This window comes from Eptatretus burgeri, chromosome 14, assembly GCF_056783735.1.
Source record: "Eptatretus burgeri isolate ZD-2024b chromosome 14, Ebu_testis_v1, whole genome shotgun sequence".
NCBI classification, from domain to species: Eukaryota; Metazoa; Chordata; class Myxini; order Myxiniformes; family Myxinidae; genus Eptatretus; species Eptatretus burgeri.
Genome location: NC_140974.1, coordinates 53138308 through 53163580, shown reverse-complemented (window position 1 = coordinate 53163580; position 25273 = coordinate 53138308). Strand labels below are relative to the sequence as shown.

The 25273-nt window shown below is 46.5% G+C and overlaps 1 protein-coding gene across 2 annotated transcripts; it reads right to left on the bottom strand.

The window, feature by feature from the left end:
- On the bottom strand, positions 1-25273 carry LOC147013217 (homeobox protein AKR-like). 2 transcript variants are annotated; one of them, XM_085854858.1, is made up of 3 exons: positions 25034-25273; positions 9103-9302; positions 1-3386 (listed from the first exon to the last, which is right to left on the bottom strand). In XM_085854858.1, the coding sequence occupies exons 1-3, from the start codon at positions 25053-25055 to the stop codon at positions 2610-2612; spliced, it is 999 nt and encodes a 332-aa protein (XP_085710984.1). In that variant the 5' UTR covers positions 25056-25273; the 3' UTR covers positions 1-2609. The 2 variants fall into 2 exon arrangements, with proteins under 2 accessions (XP_085710984.1, XP_085710983.1); XM_085854857.1 differs by having other exon boundaries at positions 9103-9305; positions 25034-25241.

The window sequence follows — 25273 nt, the reverse complement described above, 5'->3', positions numbered from 1 at the left end:
TTTAACAAATAAAACTCGTGCATTGGTCAGGAAAAAGGAATCGAAATCACAACAAAATGAAAGTACAAATGGTCATGTTACAAAAAAAAAATAATAATAAAGAAAAAAAGTAAAAATAAAGAGGAACGAATCAAGGATTCAAACAGCAATCAACACAACATACGTCACCAACGATCCAGGAATGAATGATATTGCACAGAGAATATGTTTGTTGTTTTTTTTTTCTTTTTTAGAGAGAGATTTTAAGCCAAGATAGAAGCACACTGTGGACCCATGAGCTGATAAAGTACAGTCACATGAGAATACAGGGTGCACATCCGTGTAGTGTAACAAATTTGTGACGTTCGATACATCTCAGTAGCCTTTTTGGCATCACAACAAATCACCCCAGTTAGGATAAGACTTGAACAGATATTCACTAAGCAGGAGGAAGTGAAGAGAACCTTTTGTAACTGATTACAGGATAATAAAGGCTACAGAAAAGCATAAAGCATACTTCAGTTATAAATACAAAAATAACGTGATCACACAGGAAAGAAAGGCATAATAAAGAGTAATTGCCTGTAGTTTGCACACGAGGTTAAGGGAACAAAAGGAGGATAACCTAAGGATTGGTTCAAAGTTGAGAAAAACCAACCTGTTTGAAAAAAAAAAAAGAAAAAAAGAAGAAGACAGGTACCCACAAAGGCCTCAGCACAGGTGGAAAACAAGCCAAGAGTAGGAAACGGCTGTGCAGACACGTCCCCAAAACATCACAGTTGCACAGAATACTTAAGTTAACGCTTAGAAACCGGTGCACCTGGCCGTCGATGCCAATGTAACTGTCATCGGCACTTTTGAACCGACCGATCGGTGTGGCATTGTGCAACTTAAGACGAGTTAAAATTCTGGACTCGTCGGTATATACAAGTACGTCTGAAGCCTGCAGCAAGGATACAGCAGGGAATACAAAAATCTAACCGCTCCACATTTCTCATTCAGTATGCCAATCCGAAACAATGGCGATCGATAGTGCAATAACATCAAACGTGGAGAGACGGGTCAAATGAAGACTTTCTAAAAAGCTTGTGAGACACCGATGGTTGCTTGATCATTAGCCGCATCGAGAGCCCCGTTTATGGAACAAATGCGTCGGAGTTTGTTTCCTGTGGAAAGAAAGTATCCACAAAAACAAACAAACAGAATATTGGTTCAAGTACTGGGGATGAAGGTGTTTGGAGGAATAGGAATAGGCTCTAGTTCTGAAACCGATTACATCCTGGTCTACAGAACATTCAAGCCCCGTAAGAGATTGCCAAAAAATTTCGGAGATCTCCAACGTGAAAAATTCCAAAATGGCTGCTCAACAACTGCGCAGGATTGCAAAGAGAAATCCTCATTATCAAATCACAGCTGGTTTAACAATTTGTATAAAGATTCATCAGCCATGTGGATTCAACAACAACAACAACAACAACAACAACAACAACAACAACAAACAAAAAAACCTTCACAACCACATCAAAGTTCATCAAAATGGCAAACTCTCAGAATCCCATCTAAAAGCTTATGGATGCTGCACAGATCTTCCTGGAGTGCAGTGCTTGCCCAGCCTGCAACATGGAGATGCAAAGGCAGCAGAGCCTCTAAAACAATGGCCGCAGCAGTTTGAAGAAGCCGCTGCACGACGTGAAAGTTCATGGTGAATGAAAAGTAGTCCCCAAAGAAGTTGCAGGAAAAAAAAAACAAAAGAAGAAATTGTGCATTTCATTGAAACTCGAATGTCGAGTTGCTTTCCCCTCCACGCGGCACGCACTCAACACTCGCCGGCAAGCATTGGGGAAAACGGAAGATTGCAAATTGAAAACACTGAACAGGTGCAAAGGAGTCAATGTGGAATGGTGTTTATAGTAAACAATTAAACAACAACAAAAAAAATCTCCTTGGAGGATCTTTGGGAACTTGATGAAGCCATAAACCTATTAGTGGACTATCTATTGCACAATGTAACCTGGCAAGTCTGCAAATGTTCTACCGAGGCCGTTCCAACATTCCACCATGTACACTTGGACATACTTCTCTTGCTGGAATGCTCTCTAAGCGCACGATCGGACCCCAAACCTAAGGCAGAACGCATTACGAAGCAGTTGTTGATCTCTCTTTGGATTGTTGAAGTCCAGTTGTAACAGTAGAGCCATCATCAGCCATGAGAATGTATTGCAGGATAAAGCAGAGACAAAGATACAGTCGTGGCCACTGTCCATAAAAATAATTTTGATTGCAAAAGGAGTAAAAGACCATTGATGCAATAACACCAAACAGGAATGAGCCTCGCTTTCCATACACTGCACATTCCAGGACTGGCAGTCTGAGGGACACATCATTTAGGTTAAGTGATGATTAAATGGACCCTTCTCTACAACACCAGGATGACTGAAAAGATCAAGTGTGAGAAGCACTGCCCCTCACCATCTTCCAAATAAATGAACAGCCAAGAGCTAAGCCATAAAACTTTGCTCAGTCTTCATTAAAGTTCAATGTATCGAAGTAGCAGAGTGCAGTGGATGTATAAGGGAGAGGCAAGAAGGGACACAACGGGCTGCATGAGAAGGAAATACGAAACCAAAAACTCAGGACCAACAAGACCCATCAATTACTCCAGCCTGCTTCAGAGCCACGTCGACAAGCATGTGAAATCCACTGAAGTCCTGTGCGGGTTCAGGTGGTGTCGGAGGTGGTGTGTTAAAGGCATTGATGAGCGCATTTACAGGCCGCCCCAATGTCACACCCATACTTGATATTGTCATGGAGTTACTCCCTGAAGAGCCAATATCAACTGCAGGTTCTTCGGTTGTTCGCATTGCTGGGCTTTTTGAAACGAGTCTGTCATATTGCAGGGGCCAAGGCAGATCTATGTTGCCCGCTCGATCACAAACGGCTGCAGCCAGGAGGAAATTGACCAAGGCTGCAGAAGCTTGTGAAGCAGGGACGGGTGAGGCAGGCAGTACAGAGACCGGTAAGTTAGGTGGCACGAGGACCGGCGTAGTAAGTGGTACGGAGACAGAAATGCCAGGATGTAGAGGGTTTGGCACACTGGGTAGCTGTGATGGAGGTACAACTGCCGTATCACTAGTTGTGTGCCTGATCACAGAAGGACGGTGAGAGGTGGAGGCCGTAGCAACTGGGGAGCATGGCACAGAGCAAGAAAACGTCGATGTTGAGGACGACGTGGATGTTGTAGAAAGGGAGCTCTGGATTTTTGCAGGCTCATCGTTGGGGACAAAGTCATCAGCTATGGGGCGGCTGCAGACTTTGCGGCCTAAGGTAAAGTGCCCAGGGTCCTGGCCATCTCGGCGTAAAATTTCTGGCAAAACCCGTCGCCGAGCATTGATGAACCAGTTGCAGACCTGTTGTGTGACAAATAGGAGGCAAGGGGCAGGAAGAGAGCAAAAAAGAAAGATCAGAATCCAATATTCTCATGAATTTGACAGTAGTTATCAAGGAAGTCTCAGCATACATTGTTGCAGGTGTCACTCTGAAAAGACTTGCACAAATTTGTGAGATGATGGTTGAAAAAAAATCGAATATATTGTTGTAGATTTCCCGCCCGTCGGCGTGCGAACAACCGCGTCTAACCAATAGCGATCGCTTCGCCCACGGAACGGACAATCCAGTCACGGCTTTCCGGATCAACGCCGGAAACCAGCCACGGGTGTGTTTTTAACCACACCACAACCTTGTCTGCACTCTACCCGCGCTACAGGGTCCGATTGCCAAATCTTCGATTTACCTAATTATCCGCGCGGGTAGGTTACCGAGAGATTGTACCTCAACGGTACCGCTTGGAAACAAGCCGCTCAAGCAGCTCGCTTCCTTTTGGGATAACCGAGCGGGGTATTATCGCGCAGTCCCGTTGGACCCGATCACTTTAACGGCTATTTAAAAACCAACTATATTCTGAGTGCAAGATGGGGCAGTTCAATGAGGGAATGGACGCAACGAACAGGTTTACATTCACACAAGGACATTTATAATAATAAAGCACGCATGCAATTAAACAAGGCACAACACGTATGCAATTATACAAGCAACAAAAGCACAACAAAAGAACTACAACCGTCTACTTATGTACAGTCACTTGCACTTAACAGTAGTTCCTACTTATTAGACGGGCCCACGGACACACGTACGCACACACACAAACCCAAGAAATGGTGGCAGAGGCCTTTAATAACGAGCTCCAGCTCGGAGAACAGGTGAGCTGAAACCCAGAACCTATCTCGAACCTCTCCACCTCGTGTGGTCTTCAAGTTGTTCGGACCCGGGCTCCAGCGAGAGCGAGCTGGATCCAATCGCCGTGAGCTGCGATCCTTCCCGAGCTCCCGCGAATGCTCCCGCGCTTCTCAACACGTGCTGGTGAGACGAGGTGCCGATCCTTCCCGTCGATGCGTCGCTTCGCCGAGGAACCACCTCCACAAAGAGGTCGATGAGTCGCACCAAGCTGGGAACCAAAATGGAGAACAAAGAGCTCCACGAACCAAGCAGAAGCCACCACTCGCAGCTCGAGCCGAGCGACCGGCTTAACTTCCTTCCAAGCAAAGCAGCTCAAAGCAAAAAGCTCTCCCGAGCCAAGCAGAAGCCGAAGCTCACGGAACCATCAAAGCAAAAAGCCTCCAAAAAGCCTCCTCCCGAGCCAGGCCTCAGCCGAACCTCACAGAGCCAGCCGAAGAAAAAAGCTTCCGAAGGCCTCAACCCTAACCCAAGCCAAACAGGACCCGAAGGTCTGCTAAACGGCTACTCTCAACTCCCTTCTCCAACTCTGCCCACGAACAAAAGAAAAGATCTCCTCTTATCCTTCTCCCGCCCCCTCCCCCACGCCCGGCGTGACTCATGCCCTCGTGATCCATCCCCCGCTCAACCACAGGTGGGAAGGAGTTGTTGACATCTTGAGTCACGGGACAGCAGGGTTCTTCTTGCTCTTCACAGAAGAGGGGGAGGGATGTCTCCATTGTTCGTTCCCTTACCATTAAATCGATCCGCAGCGCATCTTATCAATTTCTGAACATTTAAACAATGGAAGGTGAGCTATCTAGGGAACAAGCACTTATCGACATAGCTGACTATAGGAACCTGAATGTTGTGTGCAATCGAATTCCCAAATTCGTAAAAATATACACAGGGTGTCCAACAAGTCTTGTTCCGATTTAAAATTTTTACATGAAGAGCATGTAAGGAGACGGGCTAAAAAGATTTGAAAAGGGTAACATATTTACGATGCCAGTGTAATTAAACGTACAAGTTACATGAAGTACAGGACAAAGAAGGAAGCGACAAAAAACAACAACTGTTTTTTCGTTAAAAGATCATGCGTTTGAGCAAAACAGTGCAGTGAAGATAGGCCACAGAGCCGGAATAAGATCTTGGAATACATTTTCCATGGATTGGTGTCTCAAGTCGAGGAAAAACGAACTAACTGCCAAAAAGATGAAAACAACGCAAAAGGTTGATGAGGAAGCATCTCGAAATACAAAGCCCCTCTGCATCTGCTTTGTACTCAAACTAAACTTGATGAAAATGACAGTTAAAAATTTTTCAAAAATTGTATATTTTATTCATTTCTGTTCTCCATATTCTTATAATAAAGGTTTGTTGAAGATTTGATGATAAAAGCCCAATTGGTAAAAATGTTATGGCCTGGAAAGACACTCTGAAGCTCAATAGTAAATAAAGAAAGAAAGACGGAAGAGATTTTTTTTAATGAGGCGTCTCGTGCTTGACGTGCTGCGTCGGGGCTAATTACCTTCGCATTCTGTGAAATGTTATGTTTTGGTCGGCGTGTATTAATTAATTTATTTATTTATTTGTAATCTTGCGATTCGTATAACTCAAAAAGTATTAAACCGAATTGCATGAAATTTGGTGGGATGGTTGGTTATTAGCCAGAAAGCATTTGATTACATTTTGGAATCGTTCGGGTCAAAGGTCAAGGTCACGAAAAGGTCAAAATCGTCTTTTTACGATAACACAGTCAATTTTTATTCAATTTGCATGCAACTAACGCCAAAATGTTCAGAATTCAACGCCTCATCTTGTGATATGCAATATGACATGATGACGCCCATACTCTTGTTACCGATTAGGGGTCAAAGGTCAGGGGGGTCACGACCTTGAAAAATATGCGGTTTTTGTCATAACGCGGTCAATTCTTGTCCGCTTTACATGAACCCAGCACCAAAATGTTCAGAATTTAATGCCCAATCTTGTGACACAATGACGTCATAACACGTCACCGGTTGGGGTAAAATGTCGGGGGGGGGTCACGCCCTTGAAAAATATGCGGTTTTCGGCATAACTCAGTCAATTCTTATTCGATTTGCATGAAACCAGCATCAAACGAGATTACCTTCTCTTGTTGAAACGTTGTATTCACCGAGCTTGCGAGTGAAGACTCGCCAAAACAACGTGAGTTGATTGTTGTTTAGTCCGTAGCCCCCGAAAGTCGGGGGGGTCATGACATTATAGATATGTGGTTTGTGTCATAAGACCATTCATATGAAACCAGTTCCCCACACTCATACCAAGAACAAAAAAAGTAGTGGCGGCGAAGGTATGCGCTCTATGAGTGCCGTTCTAGTTGCGGGATATTTTCATCACGACAACTTAGCCCTTTCACGTTATTTTGACACATTTTAATTATTTTCTCTATATTCTCAAAATTAAAGGTTTGCTGAAAATTTGATGGCAAAAAGAGATATGTGCACACGCATTGCCAGAATTATTTAATTTTTTGATCTGGGATATTTTCGATTTTTATTTATTTATTTTTGAATAAGGCTCACTTAGCTGTGCGTGGAGGAGAAGGGAAGGTGGTGTGAGGGGAGGAGAAGGGAAGGTGGTGTGAGGGGAGGAGAAGGGAAGGTCGCGTGAGGGGAGGAGAAGGGAAGGCGGCGTGAGGGGAGGAGAAGGGAAGGCGGGGCGAGGGGAGGAGAAGGGAAGGCGGGGCGAGGGGAGGAGAAGGGAAGGCGGCGTGAGGGGGGAGAAGGGAAGGCGGCGTGAGGGGGGAGAAGGGAAGGCGGCGTGAGGGGGAGAAGGGAAGGCGGCGTGAGGGGAGGAGAAGGGAAGGCGGCGTGAGGGGAGGAGAAGGGAAGGCGGCGTGAGGGGAGGAGAAGGGAAGGCGGCTTGAGGGGAGGAGAAGGGAAGGCGGCGTGAGGGGAGGAGAAGGGAAGGCGGCGTGAGGGGAGGAGAAGGGAAGGCGGCGTGAGGGGAGGAGAAGGGAAGGCGGCGTGAGGGGAGGAGAAGGGAAGGCGGCGTGAGGGGAGGAGAAGGGAAGGCGGCGTGAGGGGAGGAGAAGGGAAGGCGGCGTGAGGGGAGGAGAAGGGAAGGCGGCGTGAGGGGAGGAGAAGGGAAGGCGAAGTGAGGGGAGGAGAAAGGAAGGTGGCGTGAGGGGAGGAGAAGGGAAGGCGGCGTGAGGGGAGGAGAAGGGAAGGCGGCGTGAGGGGAGGAGAAGGGAAGGCGGCGTGAGGGGAGAAGGGAAGGCAGCATGAGGGGAGGAGAAGGGAAGGCGGCGTGAGGGGAGGAGAAGGGAAGGCGGCGTGAGGGGAGGAGAAGGGAAGGCGGCGTGAGGGGAGGAGAAGGGAAGGGAAGGGACAGGCAATAAAATGTGCCCAAAGAGCAGGATTTTCTTTTGAACTGCCGGGTTCCACATAAATTCAGGTGGGAGCATTGAAAAACCCATGCCATCGACCTGTCAAGTTTAAAACTAAACTGTCAGTCCTTAACAGTCGCCTTAACAGAGAGGGATCGGAGTGGGAGGGAGAGGGATCGGGGTGGGAGAGAGGGGGATCGGGCTGGGAGAGAGGGGGGATCGGGCTGAGAGAGGGAGGGGTGGGATCGGGGTGGGAGAGAGGGGGGACCGGGGTGGGTGAGAGGGGGATTGGGGTGGGGATCGGGATGGGAGAGAGCGGGGGGATCGGGGTGGGAGAGAGGGGGATCGGGCTGGGAGAGAGGGGGGATCGGGCTGAGAGAGGGAGGATTGGGGTGGGGATCGGGATGGGAGAGAGCGGGGGGATCGGGGTGGGAGAGAGGGGGCTCGCGGTGGGAGAGAGGGGGTGGGATCGGGGTGGGAGAGAGGGGTGGATCGGGGTGGTGGGATCGGGGTGGGGAGAGGGGGGGATCGGGGTGGGAGAGAGGGGGAGGGGTGGGAGAGAGAGGGATAGGGGTGGGAGAGAGAGGGATAGGGGTGGGAGAGAGGGGGATCGGGGTGGGAGAGAGAGGGGAATCGGGGTGGGAGAGAGAGGGGGATAGGGGTGGGAGAGAGAGGGGGATAGGGGTGGGAGAGAGAGGGGGATAGGGGTGGGAGAGAGGAGGGGATCGGGGTGGGATCATGGTGGGAGGGAGGGGAGGGGATCGGGGTGGGAGAGAGGGGGGAACGCGGTGGGAGAGAGGGGGGCTCGCGGTGGGAGAGAGGGGGGATCGTTCTGCCAGGCTGAACAGATCTGCTCCGAAAAAAAGAAGATCTCTGACTTTACCATATTTTGCCAAAATGGTAATTTGGTCTCAGTGAGGTCAATAGGAATGCTGTTTTTTGAATCAGCATCCTTTTTTTTTTACATAGAGTTGGCTTGTTAAACCATGCTTACCTAAATTCTGATTAAAACTATCTCCCTCTTCTCCTACTAGCACAGGGACAAACTCAGAGTAGCTTTCTTTTAAACCACCATAACTGGACCATGTGATGTATTTTAAGAACACAAAACAAATGATTTAATTGACAGACAGGAATGATGATGTCGTTTTGTATGCAGCCTGTAACTGCGGGTTGCATCATATTCTGTAAGCGAGGCTATGCCCCTGACGCAGTGCCCCTGTGACCAGTGAGTGGTACTCATTTTGCCAATCTCAGAAGGATGACAGGTTGAGTCAACCTACCTGGTGTTATTTCTGCAGAATAACAGGGGCTCAAATTCAAGACCCTAAGATCTTAACCATAAAGCCAACACCAGGCTATGGACAGGAATCCAAATTTGGTGAAAAATATTGGCTGGAAGCAGTGAGGAAGCAATACACATGGAAGTTAGATTGTGTGAGTGCATTTGTAGATCAGTGACGGTAAAATAGACAAACCTGCAGCACGGTGAGATTTGTTTCCTGTGCGAGTGAACGCTTTTCAGTCTCAGATGGGTACGCGTTGTAACGGTGTTCAAAAAGCCAGGCTCTCAGAAGGCGCACGGCTTCGGCAGGAAGATTCCCTCGGGCCTTCCTGCGAACCTGCGGCCATCCTGCGGAGAGCTCTTCGTCTTCATTCGTCTCCGAGGAGGGTCGTCCTGCTTTCAAATCAAAATGACAAAAACATTTCATGCTTAACAACTCGAGAGTGGCCATGATAACCTTCCACACTGGAAAACAATGTTGCGCGGTCCAGCCAGCATGCTGGACTACAAGATCAAGCAAGTGGGCTCTCTGACCTTATTTGTACCACCAGGTCAATAAAAGGTGTTTGCTGTACAAGGCCACGCTCTACATCACTGACCACGATACAACTTATCACGACAACTTCATTGATAAATTAGAGGAAACAAACTAGAACGGCACTCGGTGGAGCGCACCCCTCTGCCAGGCTGAACAGTTTAAGTTTTGAATCACACTTAGAGGCCAGATCTGCTCCGAACCTTAACCAACATCGAATCAGCTTGTTCTTGTCATTGAACATTCTACCCAAATTATTTCCAAGTTTTGTCATAACCCATTCACAACTTTTTTTTAAATGTTGTGCTATAAAATATATCGTTTTTTTTGCCGTATCTCTCAATTGTGAAGAATTAGTTTTAAAATTGAAAAATCCTCGGATCCGGATCCGGATCCGGATGTTCACCAAAATCAAATCATTTCATCCTCGTCACACATCCAACCTCTCAACCAAATTTTATCCGAATTTCATGCATGCGTGGGCTTCGCTACAAACTGTTTAAAAAAAACAAAAACAAACAATGCTGGACAATATGAAAAAAATCCTCATCTCTGAGTTCCACATTTCGAGCCAATTTATGCCTGGCAACTTAAAATAAAATCACCCATAATCAAAACTCTTCCCTCCCCACATTCTGAATTTTTCATGAACTCTTCTTTCCTTCGCTTCCCTCACACAAGGAGCCCTATAGAAGCATCCTACAAGTACCTTACTTTTATTACAATGCCAAATCTCTACCCACACAGAACTACCATTCCTTGGGCTACAACAGGCAGTTTCATTTGGCCAAGTACAGTCCTGGAGGGATCGCCACTCCAATGCAGGACACTGCAATGGCTTATTACCCCAGTAATTGCTGGTACTCATTTTGCCGACCTCGGGAAGGATGACAGGCTGTGTCAACCCCACCTGGTGTTACTTCAACGGCAACCCAGGGGGCTCAAACTCAAGACCCTAAGATCCTCAACCAGCCACCTTAACCGTAAAGTCAACAACAGGCTAACACATACAGAATCTTCTACATTAATATCATCCACCTTCTCTCAATACAATATTATTTTTACCAACATTGTTACATCCCCCTGCTCCCCCCCCCGACCCTTTCCTCAATATTTCCTTTCCGATCACACCTGTATATGAGGGTGGTCCAAAAAAGTCGAAAAAAAGAGAATGTTGCTCCACAAGCTTAGAATTATTCTAATATGATCCAATAACGCGCATAATTTTTTTTTAGCTTGATCGGAGGTGATTTAGAGGTCGCTCCATCTGACGACTTTTAGTCTCATGAGTTGAATAAATTAGGGTATGGTCAGGTACGATTACGGGTACTTCTGGATGTCCGAGGTGGAAATGGAGTGCATTTTCGAACTCTATGGGGTCGATTTACTCGAATAAATGACTGAACGGACATTGAATTCACTACCATGTCGAAAATATGACCTAAAACAAGATTTATCATGACTGGAGTCGAGTAACTAATCCTACTCATTTCGATATTTTTCTAATCTATAATTAATTTGTTGTCCGTCTAAACATTTCTTAGAGTAAATCGACCCCACCGAGTTCGAAAATGCAGTCCATTTTCACCTAGGAAGTTCAGAAGTGTACGGATTCGCATCTCACCATACCCTAATTTAATATAATAATAACTAAATAAATAACTAACATATTTTTCGTGAATCATTGAATCTAAAACACTGGATGTTGGGCCGGCTACAAATAAGTTCAGGCGGGAGTGGAGACAGCAATAGAGGCGGAGACGATAGTGGTATTTGGTAAATGAGACGAAATATTCTAATAGTTTGAAATTCCATTGATTGAAAAATTAGGGTTTCTTGGTTGAAAAAAAATTAGGGTTGAAAAAACCAACAGCTTGGTTTCTCCTCCTCATTCGGCCCCTCCCCGAGCTATTCTGCAATCCCCCACACTCTTTCAACAACACTCCTTACCTCTCTCCGAAAGGACCGTTTAGAAAACCCCCCCATCCACTTTCTCAACAATCCTCTGGAAGAAGTCCTTTCTTTCAAGCTTCTGGGTCTCACTATCTGCCATGACCTTTCCTGGGAAAGCCACATTTCAAACCTCGACTCCAAAGCCAGTCGCCGACTGGGAATCCTCCATCGTACAAGGTCCTTCCTCGGCCCACCTGAGCTCCTGACCACTTACAAAGCTTTTGTCCGCAGCCTGATGGAGTACTGCTTTCCCCTCTGGGTTGGTGCTACTACCTCCCAACTTTCTCGGCTTCACGCTGTAGAAACCAAGGCATTTCGGATCATTGGCATCTCCCGCAATGAGGCTGAGTCTTTGGGCCTCTCACTCAATCACCGCAAGTTGTTCGGTGGTCTTTCTGTCTTCAACCGTCTCCTCTCCAGCCTCGCCCCCTTGCTCTCTCTGCGATTTGTCCCCACTACATTTCTGCTGGGCGCTCAAGGTCCGCCAACAACCCCCTTCTGGTAAAACTAAGAAAATCACGAATGACGATCACCTTCACTCTTTCATTCCTCTTTTTTCCCGCCTTTGGAATAAACTCCCTCGCTCTATTCATTCCCATTCTTCCCTCCAGGCCTTCAAAACATCTGTTCACCACCACCTCTTATCATCTCCCATCCAAATCCTGGATATTTTCTACCCCCGATAATCCACCCAAGCCCACCTCCTTCAAATTCCTTGCTTTCCTTCCTGAAAGTCAATGTAATGTCCATCTTCTATTCCCATGTTCCCCGTCCCATCCCTCTCCCTTCCACAGATCTCCAAATGTCTCTGTTCCCCACTATTTTGTCCTTCCCACTCCCTCCCCTCCTGTCTCATGCCCAGCTTGATGTACGTTGTGTGTTAGCTCTCATACGAGCCTCGACAAGGTACAGAAAAAAAAAGGTATGGTGAGATGCGAATCCGTACACTTCTGAACTTCCTAGGTGAAAATGGACTGCATTTTCGAACTCAGTGGGGTCGATTTACTCTAAGAAATGTTTAGACGGACAACTAATTAATTATAGATTAGAAAATATCGAAATGAGTAGGATTAGTTACTCAACTCCAGTAATGATAAATCTTGTTTTAGGTCATATTTTCCAAATGGTAGTGAATTCAATGTCGGTGCAGTCATTTCTTAGAGTAAATCGACCCCATAGAGTTCGAAAATGCACTCCATTTCCACCTCGGACATCCAGAAGCACCCGTAATCGTACCTGACCATACCCTCATTTATTCAACTCATGAGACTAAAAGTCGTCATATGGAGCGACCTCTAAATCACCCCCGATGAACTTACATTTTTTTAGGCGCGTTATTGAATCATAGTGGAATAATGTAAGGCTTGTGGAGACAACATCTGAATTAAAAAAAAAAAAAATTGCTGTTTTTGGACCACCCTAATGTACATCTTGTAATCTTCAAGTCCTGTCTCCAACTATTCTCCTCATTCAACCAAGTCTCACTTACTGCAACTATATCATATTCCTCATCATCGACCTTAGCTTCAAGTTCTTCCTTCAAACCTATCATTTAAACTCCTGGTGTTGGTATCGAATTCTTTCATCTTTTCCCCTTCTTGTAATTATTTTTTTCATGCATGCCTTCATAAATTCGTGTTATCAGGTTGCAGTTCTTCCCTTGTCATCCTCTCCACCCTCCTCCAGCCAAAATAAGCCTCAATTCCCACTGCAAGCCTTGCCAGCCCCTTTATTTGGCCACCATCGTGGACCAGGAACAAGACGGTGCTCAAGACGATGCCTTGCGGCATCTCAGCCTCCACTGGGAAAGGAGACGCGTGCATTCCATTGATACATCAATGCGTTGACAATGTGAGTGAATCAAATCCTGAGACAGTCAGCAGGGCATGCAATGACTAACATATGTAATGTGAATGTTCATCCAAGTTTGAGAGAAAAAAAAAATATCTGTCTGTGTGTGTGTGTCTGTCTCTCTAACCCTGTTGCATCTATCTATTTAACTTTTTATAAATTATTTATCGTTTCCCTTTCATCCTCACTATCGTTCCAACCCCGTCATGCCCTCCAAGCAACATTTCTCATCTTTCACTGGTTGCAGTTTTAAAGAGCTCGTCACTTTCATTCTCTCCTATCCATCAATTAATTTTTCTGTGATAAACTCCCCTGCATGGTTTGTAACTTGAAAAGGAGTTGCTTTGTAAGAATCTGCCCCTCCCCCCTCCATGCCTGCGATAAAGAAAACATCGGTTGAACCCACAAAGGTATGAGCTTTTCACTTGATGCATTTCTGAGCTTCTCAAGTGTCCACGATCCAACACTCATACAGTATTACTTTTGATGGCAGGATGACTTCGAGGGACGCATACTCGCTTCTAAGCTGTCTAACCGAGGTATGAATCCCAACCCAGAGATATGAGCTGTCATCACGGTGTTTCACAGGCAGGGTGATTCATCAATGTGTGTGCCGTCCCTCAGATGGACGTTAAATTCGGCGTCTCGTCTGCCAGCAGGAGTTTGTGGACACTATAGATCCTACGGTGTCCTCCGTGAAGAGTATGCCAGCTATTATCGGCACCATGAACAAATCCCAAATTCCTGCTCGAACCTGCAGAGGGCATCGGCAGCACAGCGAACGATGCGACTCCGCGGCCTTGAGCTGCAAACGAAAGAAGATGACTTATGATTTTAACTTTGATTGAAATTGACAGTTTTGTACTTCTTGTCCCGAACAAGCATCTCGATGAAGAACGTGCCGTTCCAAGATGCCGAACCCATAATCTAACCTCCCAACGAGCTGTTTCTAACTGAGCTGGAAGAAGCAATAAACAGAATCACCCCGCTCCCCACCCACCTCAAAATCAACCCACATTCCAGAGACGGATCCACCCTCGTTTCTACCCATCATGGCGGTTCCGCTCAGCACAGTGACTTACAGGCCTTTGTGCAGAGCAAGGGTTTTGAGGGATATTTAATGAGCCTGCCCGAGTTATTGAACCGACTTGGTATGTCCCTGGGTACAGGCACATCCCTGATCCGTGACATCACGGAGTAAAATTATCAAAGTGCAAGCTACAACTAACTTGAACACAAGAGGAGGGCATTTGGCTCATCATCATCCCTGTGCTACATCAACACTCCATTTATCCAATAAGTTAATTTAACTACAGTATACAGTACTCCTTCCGGGAAGAGGAGTATGGGGGGGGGGCAGAGAACCGTGGAGCAGCACAGAGTGATATAAACAGACAGACACTTCTTTTGGGGGTGAGGGGACAGGGGTGGTGGAAGTGATGATGATGATGACTTCGAGGATGAGGAATGAACAAACACAGACAGCACATTTACTTCTTGATGAGAGTCTAAAAAACTTTTTTTTTTTAAAGAACCACCATGCAGGTATCCAGTCACCGATCCATACACCCAATACCTTGCAGTCCTACCAATGTCCATGTCTCCCTATATCGCCAATACTTGGAGGTAACTATCCAACTGAAATTTAAACTCATCCCCCGTTTCCATTGCCACTACATTTTCAAGGAGACAATTTCATCTTTCATGCATCTACTGACCTGGCAGAATAGCCTTGAGCTCCACATGCTTTCCTCGAAGCTGTCTAGTTTGGGTTCAAATGTCAACACAGCTATAAATTGTCATCCAGGTGATTCATCAATGTGTGTGCCGTCCCTCGGATCGACATTAAAATGGGCATTCCGTGTGCCAGTATTAGTTGTTGGACGTTAAAGATACTACGGTGCATCTTTCGTGAAGAGTAGGCGAGCTATCGCTGGCACCATGGCCAAATTCCTGCAAGAACTACTGGTGGGAATGCAATGGCAAACCACGCAATACAACCCTTACCAAGAAACTGTTTCGGCTCCACTGACTCACTGTAACAGAGTATGGTATATCAGAATCAGAATGCATTCACTACTCTGGAAATGTGGCCCATCATCCTGATGAAACACTCTTCTGTACTCGTTTTGTTTATACCCTTTATTGTCATAAATATCTCTATCAGATCCCCTCATAATCATCTCCTTTTGAATGTATAAAGTCCTATCCCCTTCAATCACTCCTTGTAGCTCAATCCAGCTCGGACTGGAATCAAGAATCAATCCAGTTGCTCTATGTCGAACATTCTTTATAACAGCTCAGTCCTTCCTCAAGATGACAACATTCAAATTCCAGAGAGCGGTGACCCTGATGTATTTGTATGGATGGAAACCGATTAACGAGATGAATGAGAAAGCTACGACGATGAAAATGAAGAATAGCTCGATTTGGGCAAAATCATGAAGCCCAATCATTTTGAGCCATATATGAGTGATGAGAGCGGACACATTGGACTAAAGTTGCAGCCATCACTTACAAAACACACATTGGTCAGGTTCACTTTGTGTTCAACTAACACGGGTTACCCGGCGTTACCTGGTGCTGTCCAGTTGGCATTTTGAAGAAATCAAATGATATATTTTTCTTTCTTTTTGTGTGGGCCCAAAACATCTCCCCTACAGCCACGATGGAATGGGGCCGGGAATCATTTACTATTACCTTTCACAGAGCTACAAAGGCTAAAGCACGACAGAGTAGTTAATAAAAATCTCCTCCCCCCAAATAAATAAATAAATTGAACTTTTCTTTTCACATGTTTTTGTTTCTTTTTTGCCCTTATACACTTTGCGGCACTCACTGATGAACTTCTGAAAGTTTGACGAAGATCTGTTTGGCAGTCTCTGAGAAAATGGTGACAGACAAAGATCTCCCTGATCTATCTATAATTCCAGCAGTGTGTGTGTTTGTGTTTGTGTGTGTGTGTGTGTGTGTGTGTGTGTGTGTGTGTGTGTGTGTGTGTGTGTGTGTGTGTGTGTGTGTGTGTGTGTGTGGGTGTGTGTGTGTGTGTGTGAGTGTGTGTGTGTGTGTGTGTGTGTGTGTGTGTGTGTGTGTGTGTGTGTGTGTGTGTGTGTGTGTGTGTGTGTGTGTGTGTGTGTGTGTGTGTGACCGCTGTTTCTCGACAACCACTGGTCCGATCTAATTGAAACTTGCCAGATATATTGCTGGGGACCTGAGGATGTGCCTTTTCAAGGTTTGATATTAATCGGACAAGTGCTTCCCAAGTTATGGCCATTTATTTACCAAACCAATGACAAGACACGTTGTTGCGTGGGCGTGGCCGATGGGGAAGGGAAGCTCAGCCGCGTTCCCCATTACGGGTTACAACGTACGGGCTTTCGGAGAGTGATGACCGTGTATTCTAATAATTTCTCGATTTCTTATGCGCATTTATAGATAAACGCAATGGCCCAAGTTATGATCGTTTTCATATTAGACGGTGTATAAATTTCGGTAACATCAGAGTGCTGGTATGCTCCGAACCAGGCTGTAAATTTTTTTCTCTCTTCTCTTCTCTTTTTGTTTTTCCTTGCCACGACATTGCGAAAAGGTAAAATATGTTGGCGCTAATTGAATAATTGGGTATTAAAACTAAATTGCGAATAATCGTAACTGCAAATAATATCGAACTTCCGGGTCACGCACGTATGGGCACGTGAGAGCGAAGACACGGCCTGTGTGGTTTATTTATTTATTATTAATATTATTTATTTATTTTTAACGGGCACGTACTAGTCTATCTATAATTCCAGCAATCTCTGTGTGTGTGTCTGTGTGTGACCGCTGTTTCGATCTAATTGAAACTTGCCAGGTATATTGCTGGGGACCTGAGGATGTGCCTTTTCAAGGTTTGATATTAATTGGACAAGTGCTTCCCAAGTTATGGCCATTTATTTACCAACCAATGGGAAGACACGTTGTTGCGTGGGCGTGGCCGATGGGGAAGGGAAGCACAGCCGCGTTCCCCATTACGGGTTACAACGTACGGGCTTCCGGAGAGTGATGACTTCGTGTATTCTAATAATTTCTCGATTTCTTATGCGCATTTATAGATAAACATAATGGCCCAAGTTATGATCGTTTTCATATTAGACGGTGTATAAATTTCGGGAACATCAGAGTGCTGGTATGCTCCAAACTAGGAAGTAATTTTTTTCTCTCTCTCTTCTCTTCTCTTTTTGTTTTTCCTTGCCACGACATTGTGAAAAGGTAAAATACGTTGGCGCTAATTGAATAATTGAGAATTAAAAATAAATTGCGAATAATAGTAATTGCGAATAATATCGAACTTCCGGGTCACGCACGTACGGACACGTGAGAGGAAGAAACGGCCTGTGTGGTTTATTTACTTATTATTATTATTATTATTATTTTTTTACGGGCACGTACTAGTAGTATAGAAAGAACAAACATGAAGAACCTGCTTCCCAATTATTTATTTGTACATTTGGTGTTTAAAAGTTGTTGTCGACCAATATTTTGACTTCACCACGGAACTGTCACCATAAGCAGCCACCTGTATTCGCCAATGTACGCATTATCAAACATAAAACTTGCAACTTTCAGTTGCAGTCTCAAGGTGGTGAAAAAAGAAATGAAAACAGAGCATTTAATAAATCCACCTTTAAAATAAGACGAAAACTGGAACTACGTTGTCGATGGCACACCATCGCATATTCCCGCACGCACTGCTTTGTCCCATTAACGCGAGGTGAAATTTTATCTTGCAAAATGGATTGACTATTCTTTTCTATTTGATGTGCTTTATGACCAAAGACTTACTATGTTTACTAAATCAGAAGTCATTGCAAGCATGTCAACATTTCATGAAACATTAATTTAACACTGTCCAGCAATATAGAACTGTGCATCAATTTAATCATACGAATGAACTGTGTATAATATTAATTATAATTATTCATAATCAATTAGATCTTTCTTCTTGTTCTTTCGGCAGCTCCCGTTCGGGGTCGCCACAGCGGATCATCCGTTATGATACGCATAATGATTTGATTCTGACGACGTGTATCTATACAGTATGTATACACACACACACACACACACACACACACACACACACACACACACACACACACACACACACACACACACACACACACACACACACACACACACACACACTTGAAATTCTGTTTTCACTTTTATAATAAATATATTTCTAAAATAATAATACTTTTCTTTATGAAACAAAAGTAAATCCACCGCATGGCATCACTGCAGGGCCCGTCTCGGAATGTCATGTCATGGCACGGCACAATCTGGCACACGTCATCATGTCACGGTATGTCATGGCATGGAATGGCTCAGCAAGGCACGACACGACACGGCACGGCACGGCACGGCACGGCACGGCTCAGAACTGAACGTCATGAAACGGCACACAGCATGGTTTGGTTGGAGGTGGTTGGAGGTTTGGTCAGCAGTGGCTGAGGGGAGGTGGCATGTAGCATTGGAATTCTCATGTATGTACTACTTTAATGTCTACAGCTGTAGAGGAACACAGGTAGGGTAAGAATGAGCAAAGGGCTTACCTTGTATCGCTTTATGCAACTTTATTTGGCTGAAAGAGTACGGGGGAACATATTCTATACTGTTGGAACCCCGCTACTCGCAGATTCGCTATTCGCAGACCCCGCGTATTCGCGGGTAATAAAGCACATGACCTGCTTCTACATTCACGCTTCGCGTAGTCGCAATTTTATAATTTAATTGTGATTTTTATTAAAAGAAATACACTTCAAGACTGGGCTCCTATATCCACCTGAGAAATTGGAAATCAGCCAAAAACACAGCATTACATGGAACATTTGCAAAGACGGATCCCCTCAACTACAGCCAAATTAGCTTACTTCCAATCATCAGCAAGGTCATGAAATCCATCAACACAGTTGACATAAAATCATTCCTTTTCTTCAACAGCCTCATCTCAGATCATCAATTCAGATTCAGACCTGGTCACTCTACCTTGGACATGCTGCTTTCACTCTCCCAACAATGGTGGAGGCCCTCAATTTCAGGCATGAGATCAGGGCCCTCTCTCTGGACATATCTCGAGCTTTTGATACAGTCTGGCATCCTGTCTTGCTCTCCAAACTGTCTGCCTTTGGAAACCAAGACCAACTCCACTCTTGGATTACTGACTTCCTCCACTCCCGAGGACAGTGTGTGTCTCCAAACGGAACCCTTTCATCTCCCCTCCCTGTCAAGGCTGGAGTACCCCAACACAGTGTTCTAGCCCCCATATTATTCCTAATCTTCATTAATGATCTCACCGATTCTCTGGAAAATCCTCTTTATCTCTTTGCTGATGACTCCACTCTCTGCCATGACATCTCTCATCCTTCTGACAGACAGGCAGCAACCTCTTCCCTCTCCTTAAACTTTGACAAAATTACAAACTGGTCAAACACAATATTGTTTATGTATCCATATTGTCCACTCATTGGGTTCTCCCTTACCCCTCAGCGTTACCTACATCCCTTGTTTGTCCATTTCAGACTACTTTCTCCCTCTGCCCTGCTGTTGGTGTTTCCCCTTTCTCCTGCTGTTCCCTTTGTTATGTTGTGTTATCGCTCTTCCACAAGCTTCGACCATTCCATTCCATTGGGACCATACCCTGTACAGAGCATCGGTGCTGCCTAAGCAGTCCCCTGGGCTATTGGGCCCAATCCTGGATGGGTCGCCACTCCGACACAGGATACTCGAATGGCTTGATCATCCCAACAAGTTGGTGCTGATTTTACTGATCTCAGAAGGATGACATGCTGAGTCAACCCCACCTGGTATTAATTCAATAGCCAAGTGGGATTTGAACTCAGGACCCTCGCATCCCAAGCTCACCACTCTAACCATTAAGCCAACAACAGGCATGCTTCAACCATGCTAAAAAAATAATAATAAATATTTCCCGACATTCACGGCATTTTTCAGAAACATATCCCTTGCGTATCGCGGGGTCAGACAGTACTATAAAAGGAGCCGTGCATGCGTCTGTCCGTGTTCCACTCGCTGGTTGGACAGTTCACACGACTCCACCCACAATTCCCATATTCCAGCCACCATGTTGGTGCTTACCGTTTGCGATGCGAATTCAGAGATCGATGGAGGTTTCATATTCACAATTGCCATGCACTCCATACAAGTTTTCCTAAGTGTAAAATTACCAAAGTGACAGTTAAAAGCATTTTGAGCCGATAGGTGTCACGTGCCTTGTGAAGATAGACCTCAGCGATCGAGGCGGCGTTCTGTCGTTTATACCCCACCCAAATAACTATGTGGCATTCTCTAAAGCAGCGCTTTCACCACGAAGTTAAGCAGGTCCTTGCTATTATTTCCGACAATTTTCTCTTAGAATTGTGAGTTGGACAGGTGACCGTGATGGGTTTCTGTGAAGTTGGTGATAGCATGATAGGGGAGCAGAAAGTGTTAAATATTCAGCTGTTTCGATGTGGGAATGACCGTTTTGCTTTGATGAGCGGGAATTGGTTAAGAAGGAGCAAGGAGGAAATGGGGACGGGGGGGGGGAGAATAAAGATGGGACAAATTTGGAAGGGGGAGGTTGAGGCTTTGGTGGGGGGCTGTGGAATTTTGGTGGGCGGGGGAACAAAAAAAATTGTGTAGGTGAGTATTGATTCAGGATTTTGAGAGTTTTGTCAGAAGGGAGTTGATGGTGGACCGCGTGCACTGCACGGAAAGCTGGGGGGGTGGGGGGGGGGAAGGCAAAACACGGAAAGAGCAGAGGCTGCAAGAACAGAGGTGACAGGCCCATAGACTCAGCGTCATCGTGGGACATTCCAATGATCTTTACGTTGAGGCTCCGGATTAAGGCCATGTCGATGGACAAGAGTTCAGGTGTGCCAAGGAAGGATTTGTAGGACCAAGGATGCCCGGACTAGCTTTGGAGGGAAATTTAGAAATGTGGTTTTTCCAAGAAAGACCACGGCTGATAGTGAGACCCATCCTTGTGGACACAGAGAGAGCGAGCGTGTGGGATGTGTCGGGATTAAAAGACATATTCCAAGTCTATGACCAGCTTGTGATTTTGTAAATGTCTGAAGAGAGGGAAGGAGCTGCAGCCTTCCTGTCTATCTAAAGGATGTGGAATGTGATGGCATACGTTGGAGTCATCAGCAAAGAGATAAAGAGGATTTTCCAGAGTCAGAACGATCATTGGTGAAGATTAGGAATAAGACTGGGCCGGGAACAGTTTGATCGTAGGTTTTTATTGAACTATTGTTATTGTTTTATTCGTAATGTTATTTTAATTGTACTTGGAATTACATGTCATTGTATCATATTCTCTCGTAAGATTGTAAGATTTGTTTGACAGTGCAATTTGCCATTTTTTTGTGCGCAAATAATAGATTTCAATTTAATAGAACTTTCCTGAAGGTTCGATTCCTGAATCGACGATAAACTTGTCAGAGTTTGTTTCAGGTGCAAGCGCTGTATCACCGAGTATGCTGTCAGTCAGACAGGACGTTAACGATCCCACGATGACTCTCGAAGAGAGTCGGTCGTCATGTGCAGACACTGAACAAATTCCAAATTCCTTCCGTGACCAACAGAGGACACGACACCAGCCGGACAGCCAGGTCCCTCCCTACAAATGATGCAACTAGAATTTTTACAGAGGCTGACCTTGAATGTTATCCATTTTAAAGTGCTGAACAAACTGCCAGCTCATCGCAACAGGGACCTTCTCTTTGTGGCTTCGCTCGTCGGGGTTGTAAACCTTCATACCTTCACATACTTGGAAGAGTGAGCTGGCAATGGCCAGTTTGAACTGCTCTTTGCTCCTTGCTGTTTGTCTCAGACTGTCGTTTGCACATACCTTCCTATTACGTTGTTGCTGCGTGCATGTTTGTGCAGTTTATTTCGTGAAGTAATGCCAGGATCACAAAATGGTGAAAACACCTGCATCTGAGAATAAAGGTCTGACTTTTTGAACCTCAAGGCAGCCTCCAAATGGTACCAAATTCATCATTTTCAAAGGTTTTTAATATACCATGAGAGAGGGCAGTGGGGGTGGGGGTGTAGGGAGTTGTGAGAGCAGGTGGAGACTCCAGGGGGAGTGTAGTTAGGGAACATGGAAAACGAAGGGACAGAGGTACGTGAGAGGGTTGAGGGGGAGGTCGATGGCTGCAGCACAGAGTGTACCTTTCTCCTCCTCCAGATGGAGGAGGACAGGGGGTTCTCAGAATGAGATATTTGGCACTACAGAGCTGTTTTAATATTTATTTATTCGCTCATTAAACTCGAGCGATCGTGATACACCATCCGTTCCTTTAATTTCTCATTGTGTCGTCATTTATTGTGAAAGCTAGACGTTTTCTCCACCGAACAGTTATCGATCTAAAAATTGACCATTGAGGTGGACGCTAATTATGCAACAAAGGTTAAAAAAAACAAAAATCAGGTTTAAACGAGAAGGGCACTCGCTGGACCACATACCGCCGCCACATAATGCCTGATCCACGAGAACATATCTGGCCCAATACATTTTTGTAATATCATGCCATCCAGTACTATATCGCTTTTGGCCCTATCTCTCAATGGTGAAGAATCAGTTTAAAAAATAAATAATTCTCGTATCCGGATCCGGATTCGGATCTTCACCAAAATCGAGTCAGTTCCTCCTTGTCACACACCCAACTTGTCCACCAAGTTTCGTCTGAATCCGTCCACAACTTTTTGAGATATCGTGCTATATATATCGTTTTTGGCGAGATCTCTCAATGGTGAAGGATCACTTTAAAAACTCTCATGGTCGGATCTGGATCCGAATCCGGTAATTAACAGCTCGGAAATTAATCTACAAACAGACATTGACTGTATGGTAAAGCTGGATGGACCCTCATGTTCTGCACTAACCAAATTGCTGGCTCACTTTAAGCAGAGACATCGGTCTCTTGAAGATGACCCCAGGTGAGGATGGCCGGCAGATGTGACCGATCCACATAACCCGTGGAGAATGGCATGTGAATGTCACAAAAAATAGACACAGAACTTGCAATTTCACAAGGCAACGTTTTTCTGTCATACACTAACATTTGGGCAAGTCCAAGGTCTTTGTAACATGTCCACGGTTAAGAAACCTCAACATTCTTGACCGTTGGTGACGGCTGGCATAACGTCTCAAACTTCTCAAACTGTTTAACGCAGATCTAGCCGACCCGATCTCTCGTCTGGTAACTAGGGACAAAACGTGGCTTCGCCCCAAACATCATGGACACAAACAGGAGTTGATGCACTGAAGGGATCACCATGACCCAAGAGATTTTGCACCCCACCCTCAACCGGCAACAGGGCCTTTGGAAAGGGAGGGAATGAAGAGGCGGTAATGGGGGGGTGCCAGGGTGTGACAGGTTGTGGTGTGGGGACCCGGGTGACGTCGGTGGGGGCGTGGGGACCCGGGAGACACCGGTGGGGGCACGGGGACCCGTGATGCCGGTGGGGGGCGTGGGGACCTGAGAGACGCTGGTGGGGGCGTGGGGACCCGAGAGACGCCGGCAGGGGTGTGGGGATCCGGGAGACGCTGGTGGGGGTGCAAGGACCCGGGAGATGCTTGTGGGGGTGCAAGGACCCAGGAGACGCTGGTGGGGGTGTGGGGTCCTGGGAGACACTGGGGGGGTGTGGGGACCCGGGAGACGCCGGTGGGGGTGTGGGGACCCGGGAGACGCCGGTGGGGGTGTGGGGACCCGGGAGACGCCGGTGGGGGTGTGGGGACCCGGGAGACGCCGGTGGGGGTGTGGGGACCTGGGAGATCCTGGTGGGGGCTTGGGGACGCGGGAGACGCCGGTGGGGGTGTGGGGACCCGGGAGACGCCAGTGAAGGTGTGGGGACCCGGGAGATGCCGGTGGGGGTGTGGGGACCCGGGAGACGCCGGTGGGGGTGTGGGGACCCGGGAGACGCCGGTGGGGGTGTGGGGACCCAGGAGACGCTGGTGGGGTTCGTGGGGACGCGGGAGATGCCAGTGGGGGTGTGGGAACCCGGGAGACGCCGGTGGGGGTGTGGGGACCCGGGAGACGCCGGTGGGGGTGTGGGGACCCAGGAGACGCCGTTGGGGGCACGGGGACCAGGAGGACGCCGGTGGGGGCATGGGGACCCGGGAGATGCCGGTGGGGGTGTGGGGACCAGGGAGACGCCGTTGGGGGCACGGGGACACTCGTGTTAAACTGTGGAAGGGGAGTAAAAAAGGTGGGGAAGGAATGAAAAAAAAATGGGAGAACGAGTAAAAGGGTGGAGGGACGTGTATGATGAATTATAAATGAGGAGGGGTGAGTAAAAGGGTCGGGGGGGAGGGACGAGTAAAATGGAGGGGCGAGCATGATTAATGTGGAAAGAAGGGGGTTGGGGGGGGGTTGTTACCACGAGTTCTCTGCACCAGGTCCATGTGCGGACGGGCCTTGTCCATCCCTCTTTCCTCAAACCAACAGGAATTTGTTCCCTTTTCTTGTGTAAATATTTGTTGAAATCGAGCTGTAACCAACGAACAAGGGTTCGTGCCCACACGGGGAGCGGCGCCTCGTTGTGTCAGGTGTAGTCGGACCTCCATCGAGTGAACCTTGTAACGGACACGGCGGAACCCCCACAAAACGGTCGCCGTCGCCTCCTGTCCCCACGGAGCGGAAAACTTTTAAAACAAAACTCAAACAAAAACGTCTCCAAACGCGGCCCTGTCCCTCCCGTGATGTACTTACGAAGGTTCGACAAGTGTTCGTACCTCGTTTAAACTTTGTCCGCATGCTTGGACAGATGGTCCCCGTTGAGCACAAGCGACGAGAAGCGACCAAACGATGGGGGCAAGGGGAAGGGATAGAGGACAATCAACGAACTCCGGATGTGCGAAGAACGAAAGAGAAAATAAATCCGTTTCGTTAAAAGAAGGGAGGGGGAGTGGGGGGGGAGGTAAAAGTTTGCTCGAGATCCGTGAAAGTTCTTTGTGTTTGACAGAGGTTGGCAG

What these genes read in the sequence shown, in the direction of transcription:
- LOC147013217 (XM_085854857.1), bottom strand. Translation starts at nt 25,055, where the DNA reads ATGCGGACAAAGTTTAAACGAG. An exon ending in GCGGACAAAGTTTAAACGAG is followed by an intron (nt 9,306 to 25,033) that starts GTACGAACACTT and finishes TTGATTTGAAAG; the next exon opens with CAGGACGACCCTCCTCGGAG. An exon ending in CAAATCTCACCGTGCTGCAG is followed by an intron (nt 3,387 to 9,102) that starts GTTTGTCTATTT and finishes GTCACACAACAG; the next exon opens with GTCTGCAACTGGTTCATCAA.